A 24,033-nucleotide genomic window follows, 5' to 3' on the forward strand; every position below is an offset into this window, starting at 1 on the left:
TCATCTGTATAAAAGACACCTGTCCACAGCCTCAAACAGTCAGACTCCAAACTCCGCCATGGCCAAGACCAAAGAGCTTTCGAAGGACACCAGGAAAAGTATTGTAGACCTGCACCAGACTGGGAAGAGTGAATCTACAATAGGCAAGCAGCTTGGTGTGAAAAAATCAACTGTGGGCGCAATCATCAGAAAATGGAAGACATACAAGACCACTGATAATCTTCCTCGATCTGGGGCTCCACGCAAGATCTCATCCCGTGGGGTCAAAATGATCATGAGAACGGTGAGCAAAGATCCCAGAACCACACGGGGGGACCTGGTGAATGACCTGCAGAGAGCTGGGACCAAAGTAACAAAGGTCACCATCAGTAACACACTACAACGGCAGGGAATCAAATCCCGCAGTGCCAGACGTGTTCCGCTACTGAAGCCAGTGCATGTCCAGGCCCGTCTGAAGTTTGCCAGAGATCACATGGATGATACAGCAGAGGATTGGGAGAATGTCATGTGGTCAGATGAAACCAAAGTAGAACTTTTTGGTATAAACTCAACTCGTCGTGTTTGGAGGAAGAAGAATACTGAGTTGCATCCCAAGAACACCATACCTACTGTGAAGCATGGGGGTGGAAACATCATGCTATGGGGCTGTTTTTCTGCCAAGGGGACAGGACGACTGATCCGTGTTAAGGACAGAATGAATGGGGCCATGTATCGTGAGATTTTGAGCCAAAACCTCCTTCCATCAGTGAGAACTTTGAAGATGAAACGAGGCTGGGTCTTCCAACATGACAATGATCCAAAACACACCGCCCGGGCAACAAAGGAGTGGCTCCGTAAGAAGCATTTGAAAGTCCTGGAGTGGCCTAGCCAGTCTCCAGACCTCAACCCCATAGAAAATCTGTGGCGGGAGTTGAAAGTCCGTGTTGCTCGGCGACAGCCACAAAACATCACTGCTCTCGAGAAGATCTGCATGGAGGAATGGGCCAAAATACCAGCTACTGTGTGTGCAAACCTGGTAAAGACCTATAGTAAACGTTTGACCTCTGTTATTGCCAACAAAGGTTATGTTACAAAGTACTGAGTTGTATTTTTGTTATTGACCAAATACTTATTTTCCACCCTGATTTACGAATAAATTCTTTACAAATCCTACCATGTGAATTCATGGATTTTTTTTTCACATTCTGTCTCTCACAGTTGAAGTGTACCTCTGGTGCAAATTACTGATCTCTGTCATCATTTTAGGTGGGGGAACTTGCACAATCGGTGGCTGACTAAATACTTTTTTGCCCCACTGTACCTCATACTTTTGGTCCATATTGACATGAAACCATCATGCTACACTTCCATCTTGTTCCACCACATCCCAAAAGTTTTCTGTTGGAATGGTGACTGTGGAGGTCATTTCAGGACAGTGAACTTGTTGGCATGTTCAAGAAACCAGTTTGAGATGATTTGATGGTTATAACTGTGCTCATAAAGGTCAGCAAAAACACTCAGGTACAGTAGGCTGTGAGGTTTAAATGATGCTCTTTTGCTACTATGGGGCCCAGAGAGCACCAAGAAAATATCCCCATAACCTTTACTCCAGCACCGTTGATACAAGGTAGGATGGATTCATGCACTCGTGTTGTTGATACAATCAAAATGCAGCAAAATTTGAGACGAAATCCGACCCGGCAACATTTTTCTAATCTTTTGTTGAGACTGTGAATTGTAGCCTCAGCTTTCTGCTCTTAGTAGACAGGAGGTACATTCAGTGTGGTGCGGAGACATATGATACCAGATTTTCAACAAATAAGGTTCTCTGTTTTCCTTTAAATAAAGCAACTTGAACATCATGTTGAATTAAATAAGACATTAAACATCAGAATGAGACCACAAACTCAGGAAAGTGTTTACTGATGCCACAGATTTTACAGTCTCATAGAAACTTATATTACAGATTTATTTTTCACAACCAGAGGAGCACGCCCTACTGCCTCATACTCAGTCACTTAAATATGAAGCTGCATCCATCTTTTATAGACACTTACACGGATGTGGACTTTGTCAGGTACACATGAAGTTTTTTATGTTGTTTTGACAGTTCAGAACATTTGTGTAGACTTTTTTCCCTTCATGGATGAAATGAGATTCATGGTGTATCAAAGGTCTTGCTCGAAGGGGCTCCAGATCTCGCTCTTATCAATCAGCCTGTACCACCAGGTGTTGCTTTTTTCCTCCAGCAGTCAGATAACTGAGAGACAGTTTGTGTAACCAGCATTCAGTGTGCCAGGTCACCTCACAGATTCCACTTTTATTGCTCTGCCTGCAAATGGTGATACACAGCACAATAATAAATGTTGACACAAGTCGTGGGGTGCTTTCACAGCAGGTTCAAAATAAGAAACATCATTCAGTTTGTGTTCAAAGACTTTACAAAAAAAACAACTTTACAGACATATGACTGACACAAACCCAGCTCATTTTATTTTAATAAACTTTGTGTGCGTTTATTTTCTCTGGTGTCACAGAGAAGTTACAAAAAGTAATCAGCTAGAAGCAACATGAATCAAGACTGCAACTACAACATGTGTTATGTTGTAAATGGAAATAAATGGACTAAAATATATAGTAACAAAACACGCATTTGTGACAATAAAACACTGGCAGCAATAAATAGAGAAAAAATGTCAGATATTGTGTTATTATATCTTGTTCACCTCTTTGCTAATGACGAATCAACTCCATCAGCTGTTTATCACATCAAACGAGTCTGTTATATTGTGATGTTGGATATTAACCTCCTAACACGGTCAGTACCAACTTGTTGATTGTTGAGAGGTTAATGGGTGTTAATTTGTGTTTTTTTTACTGCTGATCCAGTAAGGGTCATGAGGGCAGCAGTCTAATCAGAGATGACCAGACCTTCCTGTGCCCGGCCACTCACTCCAACCTCCTCCAGGAGGATACAGGGGCAGAGTTTTCTATGTATTCAGATAGAGGCTTAGGTTATTATTCTACCTTGTTAGTGTTGAAATAATTGTATTTGTCTGAACAAAGCAAACATCACCATATTATGGGTTCATCTACAGCTGGTGGTAATCACCAACAGAGGAAATGAGGTTCCTCTGTAGGCTGTCTGACCTCTCCCTTAGAGATGTGGACAGAACAGAGCATTATTCCTCCACATCAAAAACAGCCATTTCAGATGATTCAAGGATTTGACCAGGGTGCTTACAGGTGAGATGTTTCAGCATTTCCAACGGAGATTAGACCCGAGGGCACACCCAGAACATGCTGGTGAAATTGAATCTCTCAGCTGGCTTAGGAATGCCTCAGACTCCCCGAAGAAGTAAGTGTTAGAGGAGCTGGAGAGGGAGAGAGAAATCTAGGAATCTCTGCTTAGACAGGTCTTATTTTTGTACCTGTCTATTCATTAAGTAAATCACTCATATCTGGCACCCTGGAAGATCAATATTCAGTTCTAACGACAAGAGCAGCTGGTCGATTGTACAGGTTGTAAACCAATAACAGGGTTAATGAGTATTTAGAGTTGGTGAAAATGCAAATATTGGCCATCCCAACGACTGTGACTGTTTATGAGTCCTTCCATGATTAATATAGCTGAACACTCTCTTTTTTTCCTGTGAGAGAACTTTTAGGATTTAAGTGACTGGCTTCTTTTCACTTTTTCTGGTTGCTCATATTTCTTCCCATGTTGAACATGTTTTTAGTAGTGTTGCTTGGTCTTGCTTGCCAGCACTTATACAACACCACCAACTTTCATCAACTTCTGGTAATTATGACTAAAAGACTATTACGGGGCAGTAGCTTCTGTTTTAGTCAGTTGCAGCTGCGACAATGCGGTCATAACAAGTAACTATGGATGGGAAACACAAGAAACAAGCCTCCTTTACTTTAGTTCTGATCAGTCCAGAATACCATTTTAATGACTTCCATCTCATCAAATTTATAAATAAGAGAGAACATTAGGGTCATCAACAAAGAGTCACTTATGGACTTATTGTTTTGCAATGGAACTGAATGTAAAAGTTCTTAACTGCAACTCTAACAGCCTCAACTTGAATTACATAAAAAACACGCAATCAATTCAAAACTGTTCAAAATGACGAGTTTGGTGACTGCAAAGAAATGCAGGGATCAAAAAGCTTTTATCGCTGCAGCTTAAACATGAACAAAGTTCCACAGCAGTACGGCTCATCCACCCTGCCAACACAGTCAGACTATCTGAATCCACTGAAGCACCAGAACAAATGCCACGGTAGTTCGTGCTACAAATAAAGCAAGGCAGCAGCTACCTGCGACCACAACACCGAAAGTCTTGTGAAGCTTTGCTCTGAGCATTCATCAGAGCAGCAGGGTGACTGGCTAATGTGTTTTTTAGCATCTCAGTTAGAATTCTCCTAAACCTCTACTCAGAATTTATGCATCGCCATCTCTGTCTCGGCTGTTTACTTAGCCGTGTATCTCAAAGTTGGAACTTGGACACTGACTAGAACATTTGCTGTGTTTACTCTGATTAAAGCTTGGCTTGGCAATTGTGAATGCAGCTGAGAAAGAAGCTGTCTGCAGTCAGCACGTATGCTATTCAAACTGAAAATATATTCCAACACAATAAATTTAGAGGTATGCGTGCCAATTAGACTTCCTGAAACTTTCTAAAGTCTCAGTTGTTCAAAAGTGTCTGAGTGTGGCTCTTTCTCTGCATTTTATGACCATAGCAGCAGCAGGAGGAATGTTTTTAATGGAGCTTCTTAATGGAATCAGAATTTCTCACTTAGCACCCAGAGAGCGTCCCAGTTAATCCCGCAGACATGCCTTATCGGGGCTTTTAGTTTTATTACCTTCCTGTCCCTGCAGGAAGGTGGTACTGCAAATAAGTCACATCAAATACTCACATTCCTAAAATGATACCAGACTTTTGCTATACCGGTAATTTGTTGCACCGGGGCAGAGTGGCTTCAGTCAGTGTGATGGTGTGATATTGTGTCCCTGCCCTGTAGGATTCCTCCTAACATCCGAGACATAGTTTACTGCACCGGAGTCAGCCTGATGGACGAGGATGTGTGGGAGTTCATCTGGATGAAGTTTCACTCTTCCAACGCCGTTTCAGAGAAGAAGATCCTGCTGGAGGCTCTGACCTGCTCAGACAACACTTTCCTCCTCAACAGGTAGACATGGCTCGGCTGTCTCTGTCATTGCAGCTATTGTTTTAAAAAACACAACTATCTCATTGAGTGTTTATGAGGTTAAATTGCAATTCATAAAGTCATATGAATCAATATCATTGATCTACCCAACAAATATGCCCTCTTGGGGCCCATGTGAGGGCAAGTGTGGTCAGACCCACGCAGCCCTAATACAAGGGATCATCGCATAGTTGATTTGGCAGACTTTTACACCAGATGCCCTTCCTGACACAACTCTCAAAGGATTTAGGTCTCCCACATCGGGCCCGCATGGATTCTATACAGTATAACCATTTGTTTGTGTCTTTCGAGATGGTCACAGTGATAGACTGACCCATGAGTCTGAATTCTGCTTCACTATTTTTTATGTTTTCAGGAAAGCAACAGCAGTAACAAATCTTCCCGTATGAAATCAGGATTTTGTGACTGAAACTGAAACTTGAGCCAGGAACAATGACCCTGTGCTGGAGGGGAACATAGAGACAGGCCAAGTGTGTCTGAGCATCACATATATGAATGACAGTGGTGGGATAGCATCCTGAAGTGAGATTAAGTTAACCTGTTAACATCCACTGGCATTTGTGTGCCTGTCAGGCTGTGCCAGTATCACAGTCACATCGTGTAGTCTGAATATTAAATAATTCTGCATTGCTGCTATTTTTAATCAGTTTCCTGCTGTGATCTTAATTCACATCTGGATTATCTACCTCCTGCTGTTTGTCTTTAATTGCATCTTGCGTACATGTTCTGCAAATGTCATATAATATTAAATTGTTAAGACCCTCCGGCAGATATGTAACAACATTCACATTTATTTTGAGCTGTAATAGGTGTCTGTGTAAGAGGGACCAAAAACAGACACGTGGCCGACGGGCAGGATGGAATAAATAAATAGAACTTTAATTTTAAAAAAAATGTACTGAAAATAAACAGAACGTGCTGCCGGGAACAGTTTGGTTAAGACCAACTTAGACTGGGTCTAAAAAAACATTATCAGACCAAGAAATGAAGGTAAAAGCCCAAATTTGGGGGACAGCATGGAAAAAATGACTTTGTTCATATTTGGAAAATGGCTCCGATACTGCAGAGTTGTGTCTGTACTGGGCTGTATTAGAATATGACAAACAAACCAGTGAACAATAAAAAATAAAAAGGTGACTAAATCCAACCTGTCAGGTGAGCTCTGTTAATTGGCGGCACACTGACAGGAAAAAATTGCAAATTGACAGAAAGGTGTGTGCAGTGAAAAGATGCCTGGGGGGCGTTACATGTGCTGAAATCCAGCTAGGTTTGTGTGTGTGTGTGTGTGTCTGTACACGTGTGTTTTTGTGTGACTGTCTATACACAACACTGTATTTTATCAGGGGCAACTGCCACTATCGCTCATTGAGAAAAATTGCAAGGATGAATTACACACACACTCGTGGTAAGACCGATCAGTGTGTGTAGGTGTGTGTGTGTGTGTGTGTGTGTGTGTGTGTGTGTGTGTGTGTGTGTGTGTGTCAGGTATTGATTTTCTACCCACAGTAAACTGTTCTGCAATCAGAGAGGTGGTACTGTATGTTCAGATTGCAACACACACACACACACACACACACACACCACACACACACACACACAATCAAAAACCACAGCTCAGAAAGAAGCTGATTGGTCACACAGGAAATGGTTTCAGCAGAGGGGTTGTGGGAAAAGAGAGAGAAAATTGATTTGGTGGTTTAATGAAAAGATGGCAGTTACAAACAATGAGCCAAGCAACACACACACACACACACACACACACACACACACACACACACACACACACACACACACACACACACACACACACACAGAGGCAGTGAAGCAACAGAAAATAAAGAAAGATGAAGGTAAACTTTGAACACGACGTTGGATGATTAAACATAAATTTATGAAACTCTTTGGCCTGCTCAGTTTCACATCTCAAAGAAAAAGAAAAACTCTCAATTTGATACGTTTACACATCCAAAAGATTGCTCTGTGTGTGATCAACATGTTTCTGTAAATCCCCTTTAAATTCCCTCCAATCCCCTTTAAGCTGGGAGTAGCTCACGTGAGTGTTTCAGAGGACTCTTTCTTGATTTGGCAGAAACATCCTCCGGCAGCTCACAGGACAAAAAAAACTACAAAATGACAGCTTGACCTTTTCTAGCCAGATTACATGAGCTGTTGACCCTCACGCTCCTGGCGACTCTCACACCAAATCCAGAAACAGAGGCTAAACAACTCTTAATATCTGAACACAAAATACACTTTACAAGTTCCAGTTGCCAGAGGTGCACAGAACTTTCTATGTGAGGTTATTAATCCATGTATGACAAAACTTTAACAGGAGGTAACAAAGTTTATTGAGCGACTTTCAACTTTAAAAGATCCATATTTACATACCACATTGTTTTTTTCTTAACTCTTTACTTCTTGAAAGCTGCTGTCATATTTCATGCATCAGGGAAGGCAGATGGGACAACACTGTGGAAGAGTGTGAGCGTCGTCTTTAAGGGTTTTATAGTTAAATTCAAAGTCAGTATTTGGAGCGAATTTCAGTCTTTATTAATATTGTGATCGTGCCAATATTTGTTGAGCATGTTAATGTGTTAGCATATATGGAACCTATCAGCTCTCCAGGTAGACTTGGTACAGCCACATTCCAACATTTCCATCCTTTTCTTTGTGTCTCCAAGGCTGTTGAACCTGTCTCTGACTTCGGACCTGGTCCCAGAGCAGGATGTGATTGATGTCATCATCCACGTGGGTCGAAACCCTCAGGGTCGGAACCTGGCCTGGAGGTACTTCAGAGAGAAGTGGGACATCCTGAACGCGCGGTAAGAGACGTAAACGATCAGAAAAGCACGCAAGCGTTTTTAAGTTCTTTACATGTAGCACCTGAAATGCCGTCTCTGTCTTCATTTCTGTTCAGATACGGTGAAGCTTTGTTCATGAATTCAAAACTCATCAGTGGAGTCACAGAGTTCCTCAACACTGAGCGAGAACTGAATGAGGTGAGTGAAACAAGTGGTGGTCTAAGATCAGATTTGCACACTGTTAGACCTCTGCCTCACCACTAGGGCTGCTCAATTAATCGAATTTTAATCACGATTACGATCTGGGCTTTCAACGATCATTAAAAATGACTGAGCCGATTATTAGCCCCTCCCTCATTTATCCGCGACACCTTAAAGGCCGGTCCGTGAAAATATTGTCGGGCATAAACCGGTCCGTGGCGCAAAAAAGGTTGGAGACCGCTGATTAAGAGGACCCGAGGGAAGCTCGGAAAGCTAAGCAGAAGTTATTTGGAGAGGAGAGTGACTGCCGTTGGTTGAAAGGAGAGGTAAAAAAAAAAAACTTCAGTGGTGTTGCACACTATTTTATATTATTTTTTAAAGTCATTGTTAACCCTTTAAAGCCGGTCAGAGCAGCACGCTCCGTTTTGTGTAACTATTTTTAAATCCCTGTAGAACCTGAACCGTGTAAGCTAGCGCAATAATTTGTTTTGCATACGAAACCGGAGGAGTTGTACTTACATCTTATGCCATCAGCTTGTCCTCGGTCACGGTTTCCTTCCACATAAAGCTTTGCAAAAATTGCATAAAAAGCGCTTGCAGGAACAAAAACATAATATTCCAGAAACACGCTTTGCCGATCCAATCAGCTGTTCGTAACACTTCCCACAGTGAAACAGACGTCAGCGCGAACTATCGCATGTCCGCCATTTCCTGCCCGAAACCAGAAGTGACGTCATTTTCGCGGAAATGTAGTTTTTTACTTGTAGGCCTTAAAAGCCTATACTGGTCATGTTTGACTTTTCTGAATAGTTTCTGGGATGCTTAGAACTCGAATTGCACTGCTGGCAATAGTTTATTTTGATTCACGTGCTGTTTTCTTTGCAAATTTGCATCATAGGATTGTTTTTTTTTTTTTGTTTTTCCTGCAGTATATAAAAATTGCTGTATCTCCAAAATAAAACTATGAAGACACTCAAAATAAGTTTCCTGTTGTTGTAAACTATTTTTTGCAACTTTTTTGTATTTAAAGTTTTGAGGGATAAACCTCTTAAATTTCTCCAAGTAGAAATATATGTAAAAAAACAAACAAAAACGATTTTCAAATTTTTTTTGTAGTTTATTGCACTTTTTTGAAATTAATGTACTTACTATGGACTTAATGCATACATATTATTAAAATATGGGCTATAACAGTTGTATAGCAACTTGAAATGCTCCCATAAATGGCACTACAACATGTAAAAAAATAATATAAGCTCTGGCGGACTTGGTTCTATAGTAGGTCTTAAAGGGTTAAATAAATATCGTCAAATAATCGAGATCTCAATTTCAGTGAAAATAATCGTGATTATCATTTTTGCCATAATCGAGCAGCCCTACTCACCACTACATATTTCAAATACAACGAGGGTTTCTACAGACAAAAACATGGCTGTGCCATGGGCTCCCCCGTGTCACCTATTGTAGCCAACCTTTACATGGAGGAAGTGGAAAGAAAGGCTCTTGGCTCTTTTAAAGGGAGAGTACCCAGCCACTGGTACAGATATATAGACGACACCTGGGTCAAAATCAAGACACAAGAAGTGGAATCCTTCACTACTCACATTAACGCTGTGGATAAAAACATCAAGTTCACCAGGGAAGACACAAAGGACGACTGTTTGCCCTTCCTGGACTGCGCTGTGCACATTGAAGAGAATGGCAACCTCAAGATTGAAGTTTACCAGAAGCCCACACATACGGACCAGTACCTCCTCTTTGACTCCCATCACCCTCTGGAACACAAACTTGGAGTAATTAGGACCCTACACCACCGGGCAGAACATGTTCCCTCTAAGCCTGCAGTAAAAAAGAAGGAACACACACATGTAAAGGAAGCACTCAAAACGTGCAGCTATCCTAAATGGGCTTTTATAAAGTCAGCAAAGAGGCACAGAAAAGAAGATCAGACACCAGTGAGGGATGATAGGAAAGACACAACATTGTCATCCCCTATGTAGCCAGTGTATCAGAGAAACTCAGGAGGGTTTTCTCCAAGCATGACATCCCAGTGTACTTCAGACCCAGCAACACACTCAGACAAAAACTGGTTCACCCGAAAGACAAAACTCCTAAACACAAACTTAACAATGTGGTGTATGCTGTACAGTGCAGCGAGGAATGCCCAGACCTCTACATTGGAGAGACCAAACAGCCACTTCACAAGCGCATGGCACAACATAGAAGAGCCACCTCCACAGGACAAGACTCAGCAGTCCATCTGCATCTTAAGGATAAAGGACACTCTTTCGAGGATGCCAATGTTCACATTTTGGACAGAGAGGACAGATGGTTTGAAAGAGGAGTGAAAGAAGCCATCTATGTCCACTGTGAGCGACCATCTTTGAACAGAGGCGGTGGTTTACGACACCAACTGTCTGCCATCTATAATCCAGTTTTGAGATCCCTTCCCAGATGCCTTAACGCCCACTCACATCCTGGGCCATCTGAACTCAGTAAATCAAATGATAGGGTGGGGCCAGGTTTCACAATGAGCTCACCCGAAACCCTGGCTGATTGTGACCCACACCCGTTTTCACACCTTGGCTCATGTGATTAGGTAGAGGATCATCAGGGGGTCCTTTCTCCCTCTTTGGGGGGAAACTCCCACTAGGTTTAAATCTGGGACTCTCCACCATTGACCCTTAGAACTGAAGAAGCTTCTCAGATGAGAGGTGAAACGTCTTCAAGCAACTTAAAGAAGTGCAGACGCTTTTCTTTCAAAGCTCCTTAGACTGCGATGACCTGGATGACTGAGAACCTTCACAGACATAGAAACAAGTGGTGTTGTTTTTTCTTTGATCAGTAGACTAAAGATGGCATCCGATAGAAAGTGACATCTGGGGTTTAGAACGGTGTGAAGCTGCTATTTAAAAAAAAACATATTTCCTGGCCAAGAGTATATTCCTCCCAATTTTAGTTTCACCTGAAAATCATCAAATCCCAAAGCCATCAAGTGTCAAACTGGCACAAAATCAGATTTAAAGACATCAAGATGTTCATTAAAGTGTCATAGTTGACGATGGTGAACCATGGGAAAGTGAGGAAGGAGGACCCAGGCGCGGAGCTCTGAATATCAGCAGTGCGTTTATTCACAGTGAATGGAAAAAACAACAATAAATCCCCGTGCTCTCCCCTGACTCCCACGTTGCATCCTCCGTGAAAAGTCCGTGTCTTAGTGCCCTCTGCTCCCGTGTCTCAGCACTCCCCGTGCTGGCTGCTGTCCGTCGCTCCACACCTTTCCTGGGGAAAACAATAGAAGCAGCCGTCAGGACACAATACAACCGCGGGCACACACACGCTAACTAAACTCGACTGGAAGACTAACGTGGAGTCTCACGCAATGATCCAGCATCGGTGGAAGCTCCAGCACTCTCCTACTAGCTCCCCCGACGAGCCCTGATCAGCCGCAGGTGTTTGGCAAAGGTCTTCAGAGGTGGCCCGCCTTCTAACAGGGCCACACCCACCAGGCCTAAAGGTGCTACAGGAAACAGCTGCATATACACACACACATACACACATACCTGCCTATATACCAATGTGGACACGGAACAGTAGCGCAGTATCACATATAATATAACACAAGTCCATAACAGCTCAGGGACCCCCGATAGCTCAGATCCAGGTCCCTGACATAAAGTTTCTTGTTGTGTAAATTTAATTTTCCTGTGATAGACTCTGTGTACAATGTGAATGCAGCCACTATGACATCACACATTTTAAAGTTAGCAAAGTTAGGGTAACTTCACTAACTTTGCTAACTTTAAGTTTTAAGAGTTGAGTATTTTTTTGTTGTTGTTGTTGTTGCCATCTTTAAAAGTGATGAGTGAGGAGGTGGTCTGTCTGAGAATCCTGCATGGTAACACACCAGTGAGCGCATCCTGTTTAATTTCAAAAGATCTCCCTTTTATAAATTTCCCTCCTCATTTGATGAAGGTGAAAAACTCACCCATATGCTACACAGAGATTTTGATGATGAGCCAAAATGTTGTAACCATTCAAAGACAACTACTCTTTTGGATAATTTCTGAGACCGAGCCAGTGTGTTCTGATATAAAACAGACTGACCAGTTGGGACCGAGTTACTGTTTTGTGACTTTTATGAAGTTTAGCTTCTTCTTCCTGATTTTCTTTCACCTGTGTTACATATTTGTTTAGCTTCTTCTATTTAACTCTGTCTGTACATATATCCTGAGTCCTCCCTTCATCCTTTCTTGGGGCATCCGTGTTTTTCCCACTGTGTTCCAATCCATTTTCCTCCCTGCTGTCTTCGTCATGTTCTCCTTCCTTTGGAAGTTTGGATTACTTTACTGTTTCACATTAAATACTTTGTGACTCTGGACTCTTTCATTTGGCCTAAATAAATGAAGGGAAATTAATTCTTCCATTCTAAGCAAGAATAAATAAGCTATACCCTACCAGAAGGAAGATTAGCATGTTTTCTACATGCCAGTATGGGAGCTTGGAAATTAACAGGACCTTGAAATTAATCAGTGTGTAATTGTGTTCTCGAGAGGCTCACAGCTGGATCAATATTCCAAATTTACTGTTGATTACTCAGAGAAAATAGAGCTTGATTAACAACGTTAATCGTTCCTCTGTTGCATCATCTCACAGCTACTACGCTTGTTGTTTGATATGATGAAAAGATGGAAATCAGATATAATTAAATATAAAATTAAAGAAGAGAAAAAAGGTCATAGGTGTTTCTGAATAAATCTGTTTATTTAAACTTTAGTGATTAATATTCTTTCGACTTTCCTGTTGGTATGGTAACCGCATTAGGTTTGGCTGTCAGTGAAACCTCTAAACAAAAACATCATGAGTTTATATTAATGATTCTTTTTAGTTTGAAAAGGGTCTTAGGGTGAGTCACACAGGAGAGGGAAAGTGTAAAGATAACAGAAAGTGAAATCATAGCAGAGACGAAAGGTAGAAGGAGGGCGCAGAGGAGTGCTCGGTTAACGATGTGAACTGTAGTAAAGTGAGCCGAAGGGATGGATTTCTGCCCGCGCTTCACTGAATCTGTCAAACTCTGAGCAACATTAAGTTTCCTTTTTGGCTCTCAACTTAAAAAAAATAATTAATTCACTTCTTTGAACAAAGTTTCTCTTCTTGACCAAAAAGAAAAAAACACCTTAATGTTGAAAACCTGTTAATTTACAGTCCTGTAAACCAAAGTCTTCTTTTGAAATCTCCACTTTCATGCTGGAAATTTTATGTGTAATTATAAATTGTTGAAAAAAAAGTAATTTTCAACAATTAATTGATGCCTTTCAAAGACAGTTTAGCTTGAATACATCACATGTTCACATTCAAACATTTTTCTTCAGCTGTGTTTAAACAACAAAGTCTTCTTTATATAAAACCTCAGAGCTTTTTGTATTTCAGCTACTAAATGGCCAAATGTATATGCATGTGCCTTTTTGTTGCTTTGTCCAGCTGCCTTAGTTCCACTTGTAACAAGCAAAACAAATTGTTAAAAAAAAAGTTTCAAACTTGGATGCAGACCATGATCTCCTAACTAATAAATTTGCGACCTAAGACATCACCATCCCTCCCTAATGTGGACTTCGAGGCCTTTCAGGTAGGACCATTATCTCTCAGCAACCATTATTGCTGCATACGGTGCATGCACAGTTGTTGTCCAATCATCATAGGCACGAATGCTGTGATTTTTGGACATTTAATGTTTTTTAGGCATTATTTTTCCAGGGTGGAGTGATTGTACAGAATACATAATAACTTAAACAGGAATTGGGTCCACATGTTTGAATTTATTATAGATTTTCTCAAATCTATGCAGGGTCAAAAGTGTTAATGAGTCAAATATAAATAATATGTACAGGCCAGTTAACATTTCCTTAGTCATCATGACTGACTACAGTTGGTCGTTTCTCTTTGCAGCACAAAAAGGATTTTTTGACAGCACTCACTGGATTGACCAATACTCAGAAAAATGGGAAAGTCCAAGAAACTCAGCGAAGATCTAAGAAAGGAAAATTATGTGAGGGTGACCCAAACTGTCACCCTCACGTGAGAGGAAATTGGTTTTGATGTTGGGAATCATGAAGGCTCAAGCCTCCCATGAATGGAAACTGCTGGAACACCAGTGTCACTTTGACAACACCATGGACTGACAGGGTGCTGACCAAGAAAGAAGCTGTGACTCCAAAATCAACACCTTCAACCTCCACTGAAATTTCGAGCTTCCCACGTGTACAAGTCAAGTGCTTACGGAAGAAAGGTTTGATGGTCAAACGAGACAAAGATTTAGCTCTGGCCACAGTGAACTGAAATATTTTTAGAGGAGTAAAGGTGAGACTTTGAAACCTAAGAACACTGTACCGATTGTCAAGCATGGTGGTGGTAGCATCATGCACTGGGGCTGTTGTTCTGCACAAACTGGATGAAATAATGAAGGAGGACGACTACCTACAAATTAGATGACTGAAATTTGAACACGTTTGTTATTCCAGCAGGACAAAGATCTCAAACATACAAAAACTGTTGTTGGAATGGAGAAAGTTGGCTAAAATTAAGCTTCTGGAATGGCCTTCCCAAAACCTTGACCTCAACCCTAATTTAAATCAGTTATGGTTCCTTTGATCGCTCATCCGTTACTTGGATAACTGTGGCAATTCTAGAGCTAATACATGCAAACGAGCGCTGACCCTCCGGGTATGCGTGCATTTATCAGACCCAAAACCCATGCGGGGCGTCCTCTCGGGGGCGCCCCGGCCGCTTTGGTGACTCTAGATAACCTCGAGCCGATCGCTGGCCCTCCGTGGCGGCGACGTCTCATTCGAATGTCTGCCCTATCAACTTTCGATGGTACTTTATGTGCCTACCATGGTGACCACGGGTAACGGGGAATCAGGGTTCGATTCCGGAGAGGGAGCCTGAGAAACGGCTACCACATCCAAGGAAGGCAGCAGGCGCGCAAATTACCCACTCCCGACTCGGGGAGGTAGTGACGAAAAATAACAATACAGGACTCTTTCGAGGCCCTGTAATTGGAATGAGTACACTTTAAATCCTTTAAATGAACTTTACCAATTCTACAAAGACAAATAGTCAAATATCCATCCAGAATTATGTGAGCAGCTTGTTGATGGCTACCAAAAGCATCTGGACGAAGTGCAGCTTGTAATGGGAAAGCTAACCAAAGATTAGTGGGGGGTTTATAAATCTATTTTTGACTGCAGGGGAGGGCTGGAGCAGTGGGTTCAGGGTGTGGTGTCAGGGGAGGCTGATGTTGCAGCTTTAAGGCAGGGATGACTCCTGGAGTTGCTTTCTCACTGTATCTGCTTTATTTCACAATCCGATCATAACAAAAACATACAGCAGCTCCTCTCCGACTCCTAGCCCTTTTCTGCGGTGGAAAAAGAACCACTCCAAAACCCCTTCAAGGAACATATGTCCAAAAGAGTTTTCCTAACACACCAATGGGGCGTTCAATGCCATCTGGTTAATATGAGTACTCTGGCAGAATAACAGTTCAAATGAAAAATATACCAGAACAAACAAGCAACCAAAAAAGAAGTGTGGGGTACCTTTGAACCAATGAACAAAGTATAACCATTTATACTTTTTAACATAACCCGGCCCCGTCGATATGTGTATCTCTCACACTCTCCCCCACTCGAGAAATGTCGTCCCGACATAAATGTACCTTATAATCGACAATCCATAGAGAACAATAGAATGGCATGGACTATGTACCAGGTTACATTACACCCTTTTTTTTTTTTTTTAAGTTACCCAAACTACCGTGCACTGTAGTTGTGTATACTCCTGATATAATCAGTTCAGCTTTTTTTTTTTTTTTTTTTTTTTTTTGGTCCACAATTCAATCTATCAAATTACCATGCTATTTGTACTCTCCTGTAAAGGCATTAACTTTGTCCACATCTCATCTGAACACTAAGCATCTTCCCTTTACTCATACACATGTTCGGCCTGCAATCCATGTGTCACAATATTTCAATCAACATAGGTACATTTGTTACAATCTGAAATAGTGGTACCAAGTGTAAACATTATATCTTCCCCTTTTACCAAGGTCGCCAGTAACCTTGAATATTCACACATTTGGTGGCCACTATTCTTTCTTCAAGACTTGGTTGTCCAAGTTTACTATAGGTCAAAGTCTGTGGTCTCCTCCTTTCTCTCTTTGGGTATGGACTTGGCTGGTCTGTTTCCAAAGCCTTTTCGACATCAGAGCTGCTGTCCACCTCCCCTGCCCCCACAATAGCCACATCCTCTGGTTCCCTATTGTCCATTTTCTCCTCATCAGCTTGGCTGGGGTCCCCCTGGCCATCTCCTGACATGTGAGGAAGCTCATCTGGCTCACCCCCGTCCCTTAGTGGCATAAACTCTGCCGCTGTGGGGTCCAATGTAGGTGAACACTGAGGCTCAGGATAAGGCCAGGTGAAAACCGCATCAGAAAACTCATCTGTGTCCTCCTCCTCCTCACTCCCCACTTGTGTCGGAGTCATGCATGTTTGTTTCCGTTTGTTATAATGTCTTTTCCTTGTTTTAGTACTAGTTACAGTTGCCTCCTTATCTGCTGGGAGCGGAAGAAAATCGCAAGGCAACAACATATTCCTGTGCAAAATCCTTGTCCTGCCTTTACCATTCTCTGGCTCTAACTCAAACACAGGACTGTCCTCTCCCTTTTGTCTTTTAATGATGTAGATGTTGTCTTCCCAATAGGAGCGGATTTTACCTGGCCCACCCCTCTCCACAACATTTCTAACAAGGACACGACTCCCTATTTGAAGTGGTGGACCATGCACACTTTTGTTGTACTGCCTTTTACCTCGGTCAGCTGACTTAGCTGCATTTTTGGAGGCGACAGTGTAAGCTTCAGCCATTCTCCTTCTCCATCTGTCCACATAGTCCTGGTAGGAGCCTGAACTGTCCTCCTGCTCAATGCCAAAGAGAAGGTCAACTGGTAACCGTGGTGACCTACCAAACATTAGGAGAAAAGGAGGGTAGCCAGTGGCCTCATTAACAGTACAATTGTAGGCATGTACAACTTTATGGAGGTGGCTTTTCCAGTCTCTTTTCTGTTCCTCTGTTAGTGTTCTTAACATCGAGAGCAAGGTCCTGTTGAATCTTTCGGTCTGCCCATTTCCTTGTGGGTGATAAGGAGTAGTGTGTGACCCTTTAACACCAGCCAGTTCTTTTAAATGGTGCAATAGTCTATTCTCAAACTCTCGCCCCAAATCGTGGTGTAGTTTTTCTGGAAAACCAAACCTGAGACAATAATCATTGAATAGTTTTTCTGCTACAGTCTTAGCTGTCTTATTTGTAGTTGCGTAGGCCTGAGCGAAGCGGGTGTAGTGGTCCATAACTACAAGTATGTATTCACACCCCCCCTTGCATTGCTCCAGGTGCAAAAAGTCAACTGAAACCAACTGAAATGGATGAGTGGTCTCTATGCTCAACATAGGTGCCCGTGCCTGTCTGTTTGGCTTCCTCTGTTTGAGACACTCACAAACATTACTGACAAAGTGTTCAATGTCTCTTTGCATCTTAGGCCAGAAGAAACGATCCCTAATTAAATTTAGGGTCCTTTCTGATCCCAAGTGGCCCATCTGTTGGTGTAGTTCTTTGAGCACTAGTGGGTGGTAAACTGAGGGGAGAACTAGTTGTTTTTTGTGTCGAGTCTCTCTGAACATAGTTCCATCCTCTCTGATTTTCAGTTTGCTCCACTCTCTAGCCAATGCTTTAAACTCAGTGCTCTCAGTCTTAATTTCCTGTGTGGTGGGCCTTTTGTTTTGCACTACAGACTCGTACATTTTACCTATCACGGGGTCTTGCCGCTGTGCTGCACAGATTTCCTCTCTCGGTATTGGCTGAATCATGTCCAGCAGTTCCTCTGCTTGTGTTTGATGCTGAAGGGTGTGGAAGGAGACAGCGTTAAACATTAGAGCTTCTGTTTGCTGCACTAATATGCCCTGCTGTGAGGCTACAACCACGTCCTGGCTAACCGTCTGTGTACAGCAGTTCATATAGTCCTCAAAATCGAGGGGCATCCTGGATAAAAAATCTGCATCTGCATTTGTTTTTCCTGGCCTGTATTTTATCGTAAAGTTGAAATCTGCGAGCTCAGCCACCCAACGCTGACCTGATGCATTCAACTTTGCTGTCGTTAACACATAGGTGAGTGGATTATTATCTGTATAAACCACAAACGATGGCGCATGCAGCAAATAATCTCTGAAGCGCTCACAGACAGCCCATTTGAGAGCTAAAAACTCCAGTTTGCCAGCATGCATATGGTAATTTTTTTCTGGCGGCGTTAACGTTCTAGATCCATAAGCTATGACTCTTAACTTGCCATTACTGCGCTGGTAGAGCACTGCTCCTAACCCTGCTTGAGAAGCATCAGTATGAAGCACAAATGGTTGGTCTAGATCAGGGTAGCCTAGGATCGGAGGACTGGCCAGTTTATTGACTAAGTAAGACAAAACCTGATGGTGTGACTCTGTCCATTTCACAGGGGCTGATGAAGGCAACTGTCCTTTAGCCTGTTTGTTTTTCTCCTTCCTTCTCTTGTTCTGTGTTTTTAAGTCCTGTGGGCTACTTTTAGCATTTGTTTGGGCTGCTAGCAGTTCATACAAAGGTTTGGCGATACGTGAAAAGTCCTGTATATAGGCTCTATAATAAGATAGGAAGCCCAAAATCTGTCTCACTTCCCCCACTGTACTAGGGTGTTTCTCTTTAAGTGACATCACGGAGGCGACTTCTGCTGGATCCATACTATGGCCATCTTTTGACACCACTCTACCCAAAAACCTGACCTTAGGCTTGAACAGTTCACATTTCTTAGCAGTAAGTTTGACCCCATGTCTCTGATACCTTTGTAGCACGGCTCTTACATGCTCAACATGGTCCTCAAAAGATTTACTGTGGACCAAATTGTCATCAAGGTACGGTAGACAGATATCATCACGCAGACCCCAAAGACACTCCTCCATGCTCCTCTGGAACTCTGCTGGGGCGGAGCTGAGTCCAAATGGGATTCTAACCCACTGGTATAAACCCCAGGGGGTGATGAATGCAGTGAGTGGCTGACTGTCTTCGTCTAGGAATCCTTGATGATAAGCCTTTCCCTGGTCTAGTACTGTAAACCAGGAGCTACCAGTGAGGCTGTCCAACATGTCCTGTATCCTGGGAATAGGATGTCTGTCAGGCACCGATTTGCGATTAAGTTCTCGATAATCCACACAAAGTCTGAGGTCACCGGACTTTTTCCTAACACAGACTATCGGTGACGAATAAGGCGACTTGGATTTTGTAACCCACCCCCTATTGATCAAGTCTTGCAGGTAAGCTTTTACTTCCTGATGCAGAGGTTTAGGCACACTGTTGTAAGTCTTTTGAACTGGTGTTTGGTCGTTGAGGGTGATGTGCATCCGAAGGCTAGGAATGCAGCCTACATCATTTTCGTCTTTTGCAAAAGCTTTGCATTCCTCCCTAAGCATCATCCTCACCGCCGACTGTTGGCCACTCGTTAGATGGTCTAGAACTACAGGGGGATCCCAAACACCACTTGTCTCACCTGTGGGGGCTAATGGGACTTCGACACCTGCATCGTCTGCTGTTTTAGTTGTTGGAGTTTCTACAGGTTTTAGGGCAGCTGGGTATATTGCTTTTACGCCCTCAATGTGCCCCAGGACCACACGCGGATCTACAGTAATATTATGGCATGTGGTATTTGTGACAGATACTGGGACCATGGCTGAGTTGCCCCTTTTTACTTTAAACAATACTTCCTGCAAATGAAGCCCCTCAGGCAGGCTGGGGTTCAGAACAGGACAAAATAACATTACAGTGTCCTCGTCAGCCTGTATGCGTGTGCGACAGCGAATGGTAGTAGCTTCACTAGGGCCTAAAACAACTTTACTCCGCCCTGTCTTGACTTGGATCTCTTCCGCAGCTGTTCGATGTGTCTCTATCAACTGGATAAAAGTCTTAGCAGATCCGACGTCAATACCAAAAGCACTACTCACAATATTTGCAGCACAGTCACTGTTTTTAACACCCTGTTGTTTAAGTTGCTCGTTGATGATTTCTTCTATAACATTGTATCCAATAATGGGATCCTGAGCTACATTTGGGTCACTAGAGACCAATACGGGCACTAGGAGACTCGAGCTGGTCGTCTCCACCCCCGTCAGTCTAAACTCTACAGGGACCCACCCCATAAATGGTATCTCTGTCTGATTAGCTGCGAGCCCATTTAATGGTTCTGAACCTAAGAGTTCATCTATCCCCCTGATAGTGGTGTGAGGTAAGTGCTCGACTCTCCAGTTCTCATTTATTACGGTAGCCTGTGCACCCGTGTCCCACAATGCGGTGACTGGTACATTGTCAAAGGTGCATCTCACCATTTTTCGTCTACCAATCAGCTTCACTAATTTTTGTCCTTGCTTATCTGATAGAAGGTCAGAATATCCCATGTATGACAACCACCCCTTTTTCTCTCTTTCCCTCAAATGTTGTTCAACTAGCCTCACCGCTTTACATACATGTTTGTGATGGTGCCAGTGTTGTCCCTGACAGGCTTTAGAACAGTAACTGACAGATGAGCAGCCTGCACACCTCTGGAGTGGGGTGCTGACCGACTCTCTCTGGTGGCAGCAACCACAGCGGCGGGACTCCTGATGTGGCGGTGGGGTCACTGCTGGTCCCGTGGCAGTGGCCCTCTGGCGTTTCCCTGCAGCTGAAGTGGAGCTCGGCATCCTCTGGAGATGTGGCCAGGCTGGCCACACTTAAAGCAGTGGGTGCAGTTGTCTCCCTCTCCGTTGCTCTGGCAGGTCCTGCAGCCTTTCTTCCTCCAGGTACCCGCGGCAGCATCTGATGTCCTCTTTGTAGTCTGCGACTTGCCAGCGTTCAGGGAAGCAAGAACCATCTGCCTCACCTCTGCAACCTCGTTCCTCAGCTCTTTCACCAGGTCGTGCATTTCGGGTGGAGGATGATTTTTCTTGTCTTCCTTGGTGGCGGGGATCTGTGAGCTGCTGCGTGGTTCATCCCTAGTATGTAGCTCATTGATTCTTGGTGGTTTTGTATTGTTCCTCTTTAACTTGTTCAGTCTTTCTGTCTCGAGATTGGCAGCTTCATTTAGTTTCTCAATCAGCATTTCATCAGTCACATCTGGGTTGTCAAGAAGGGCTTTAATCTGGAACTTTATGTTGTCATTTTGCAGCCCAGTACCCACTGATCTCAAAAACTTCCTTTTTACCAGGTCCCGACTGTAGTGTTCTGCTTCTTTGTCCTTGGATGCGTACAGGAGGCGATCTTTAAGCTCAATGGCTCTGAATAAAAAGTCTTGAGCTGACTCTTTTGGATCTTGGGAAATATTTATCAGTTTTTGGTACAAATCAGATGTGTCATCTTCTCGGTAATGTCCTTTTAATATTGTCTTTAACTGTGTGAGTGTCAAATCAGTCTTTATTTCAAGCATATCACGCAGTTTGAGACCTGGATTGATGGCTCTTATCACTGCTTCAATAACTTCTGACTCACTGTGGCCTTTGCGGAGTCCATTTTCCATCTGATGCAGCAGGTTGGTATAGGACAGCCGATCGCGCTGCCCTCCCTCACCTATTTGGCCACAGATGCGAAACTCCCTGCGAATTGTCACCTCTGGTACTTTAGAAGACAGCAGGTTCGGGGCAGCGTCCGCCATCTTGAGTTTCTGCCCTATCGCTCTAATTTCTTCCTGCAGCTCGTCATACTTGTCTCTTGCGTCTGAAGGGCGGGAAAAATCACTCTCGGCCGTATTGTCTTTAGCTTTATATTCGCCCAAAAACGATAAAAGTTCTTTCACAAACTGTACAGCATCGTCTGGTGTATAACTGTTTTCCACCTCGTCCAGTTTATGTTCTATAACTTTCATCAGTTGGCGTCTGGAAGTGTCTTTTGTAGGCTCATTTAGCGGTGTAGCAAAGCCTTTCACCTTATAACCCACTTCTATGAGCTGATCACGACTTAGCTGGCAGAGTGTGGCGGTGATCTTATCTCGTCGGGCTTCTATCTCCATTGTGGGTACTCACAAGCTTGTCTTTAGTCCGTCAGATTTCAGGTCCGGTGCTTGGAGAAAGGTTTTTCTTCAGCCGTGCGGTAGCGCTAACGTTAGCCGCTAATGGCGCTAACCAGGCTTCTGCTTCACTCTCGTGCGGGAAGTTCTTCAAACCTTCCTCCTGGCTGGCTCGCCATGATATGTTGCAGCTTTAAGGCAGGGATGACTCCTGGAGTTGCTTTCTCACTGTATCTGCTTTATTTCACAATCCGATCATAACAAAAACATACAGCAGCTCCTCTCCGACTCCTAGCCCTTTTCTGCGGTGGAAAAAGAACCACTCCAAAACCCCTTCAAGGAACATATGTCCAAAAGAGTTTTCCTAACACACCAATGGGGCGTTCAATGCCATCTGGTTAATATGAGTACTCTGGCAGAATAACAGTTCAAATGAAAAATATACCAGAACAAACAAGCAACCAAAAAAGAAGTGTGGGGTACCTTTGAACCAATGAACAAAGTATAACCATTTATACTTTTTAACATAACCCGGCCCCGTCGATATGTGTATCTCTCACACTGACACACACCTGAGCTCTGTCAGCTGATTGTGTCTCCCTTGTAAAAGATGTGCTGGGACCTGAAGTGGTGTGTGGAGTGTGCTACCAGCAGGGCAGCTGGAAATTTGCCCAGTGAAAAAACAGAGCAAATAAAAAAACGTGTGAATGTTGTTTTTTAAGATGTATGCTATACAATCACACGACATTAGAAAAAGAACAGTTTGAAGAAATCATTAAAATCCAAATATTTTCATGACATTCATGCTCACAGTCAGTCTGTAAACCCCAATGATTAAAGCAATTAAATAATTGTATACCCTTATTCTAAGTGGGCATGTCTGGGAAGTATTCTGCAGGCTCTGAAATACTGATGATATATGTGAATCCATTATGTTTACAGTTCAGCTGCTGAGGTTTTGTTTAATTTTATTTTATAATGACACTGTGAGGTGTGACACCGTGAGCAGAGTAGTTTCCTAGCTACCTGTAATTGGTAGCACAGGTATCTGTGTGTAGTGTGGTGCTCCACTCAGTGGAAAAAAAGCAAAATCTGTGAAGTGAATTACAAGCTGTCTTGCTAATGACCATCAAGAATGTGTACTCACTCACCACAAGTACCATTCAAGCCAAGAGGAATGAAGAATAACTGCATTTAAATGTCCATGATTACAGTATGTAATTTGAAACTGTTTATTTACCTTACACATGCCTTCCTCCGTGATGCATAAGTGAAGAAAATTAAATAAGACACTGTGAAACTATTTCAGCTGAGCTAACAAGCTATTTAATTTAAATGTAGTGAAACTGTACATATACCATGACATTAAAGTGCATCAATATAAAATACAATAAAATGTTCCAGCTTTTGCAGGTTTACAGTGCAACTCTAAAAGAATCTGTTTGAGACATGAAAACATCATCCAGGAGTTTTCAGTTATTTGCTTTAGTATCCATCTAACTTTGTGTTAACTGTTTGCGGAAGATCCTGCAAGCCCTGACCTCATTAGTTTCATCCAACACCTCTAGGGTGAGCTGGAACAGCAACTGTGATCCAGATTTATCACCCAGCATCAGTGTAGCAGCACACTAATGCTCTCATGGCTGAATGGGAGCAAATCCTTACAGCTGGGTTCACAATCTGGTCAAAACCCTCAAACTAAAAGAATGAAATGTGTATG

At 42.8% G+C, this 24,033-nt stretch overlaps 1 protein-coding gene across 2 annotated transcripts in view; it reads left to right on the forward strand.

The window, feature by feature from the left end:
- Nucleotides 1-24,033, forward strand: part of LOC308399575 (thyrotropin-releasing hormone-degrading ectoenzyme-like) — a 285,055-nt gene that overhangs the window by 255,660 nt on the left and 5,362 nt on the right. For both annotated transcript variants that reach the window (XM_080886929.1, XM_080886930.1), the window contains 3 exons: nt 5,010-5,177; nt 7,898-8,038; nt 8,134-8,215. In XM_080886929.1, the coding sequence (XP_080743055.1) occupies nt 5,010-5,177; nt 7,898-8,038; nt 8,134-8,215 (391 nt within the window). The remainder of the gene's footprint in view (nt 1-5,009; nt 5,178-7,897; nt 8,039-8,133; nt 8,216-24,033) is intronic.

The sequence above is a fragment of the Rhamphochromis sp. 'chilingali' genome (genome assembly GCF_963969265.1).
Source record: "Rhamphochromis sp. 'chilingali' genome assembly, chromosome: 7".
NCBI classification, from domain to species: domain Eukaryota; kingdom Metazoa; phylum Chordata; class Actinopteri; order Cichliformes; family Cichlidae; genus Rhamphochromis; species Rhamphochromis sp. 'chilingali'.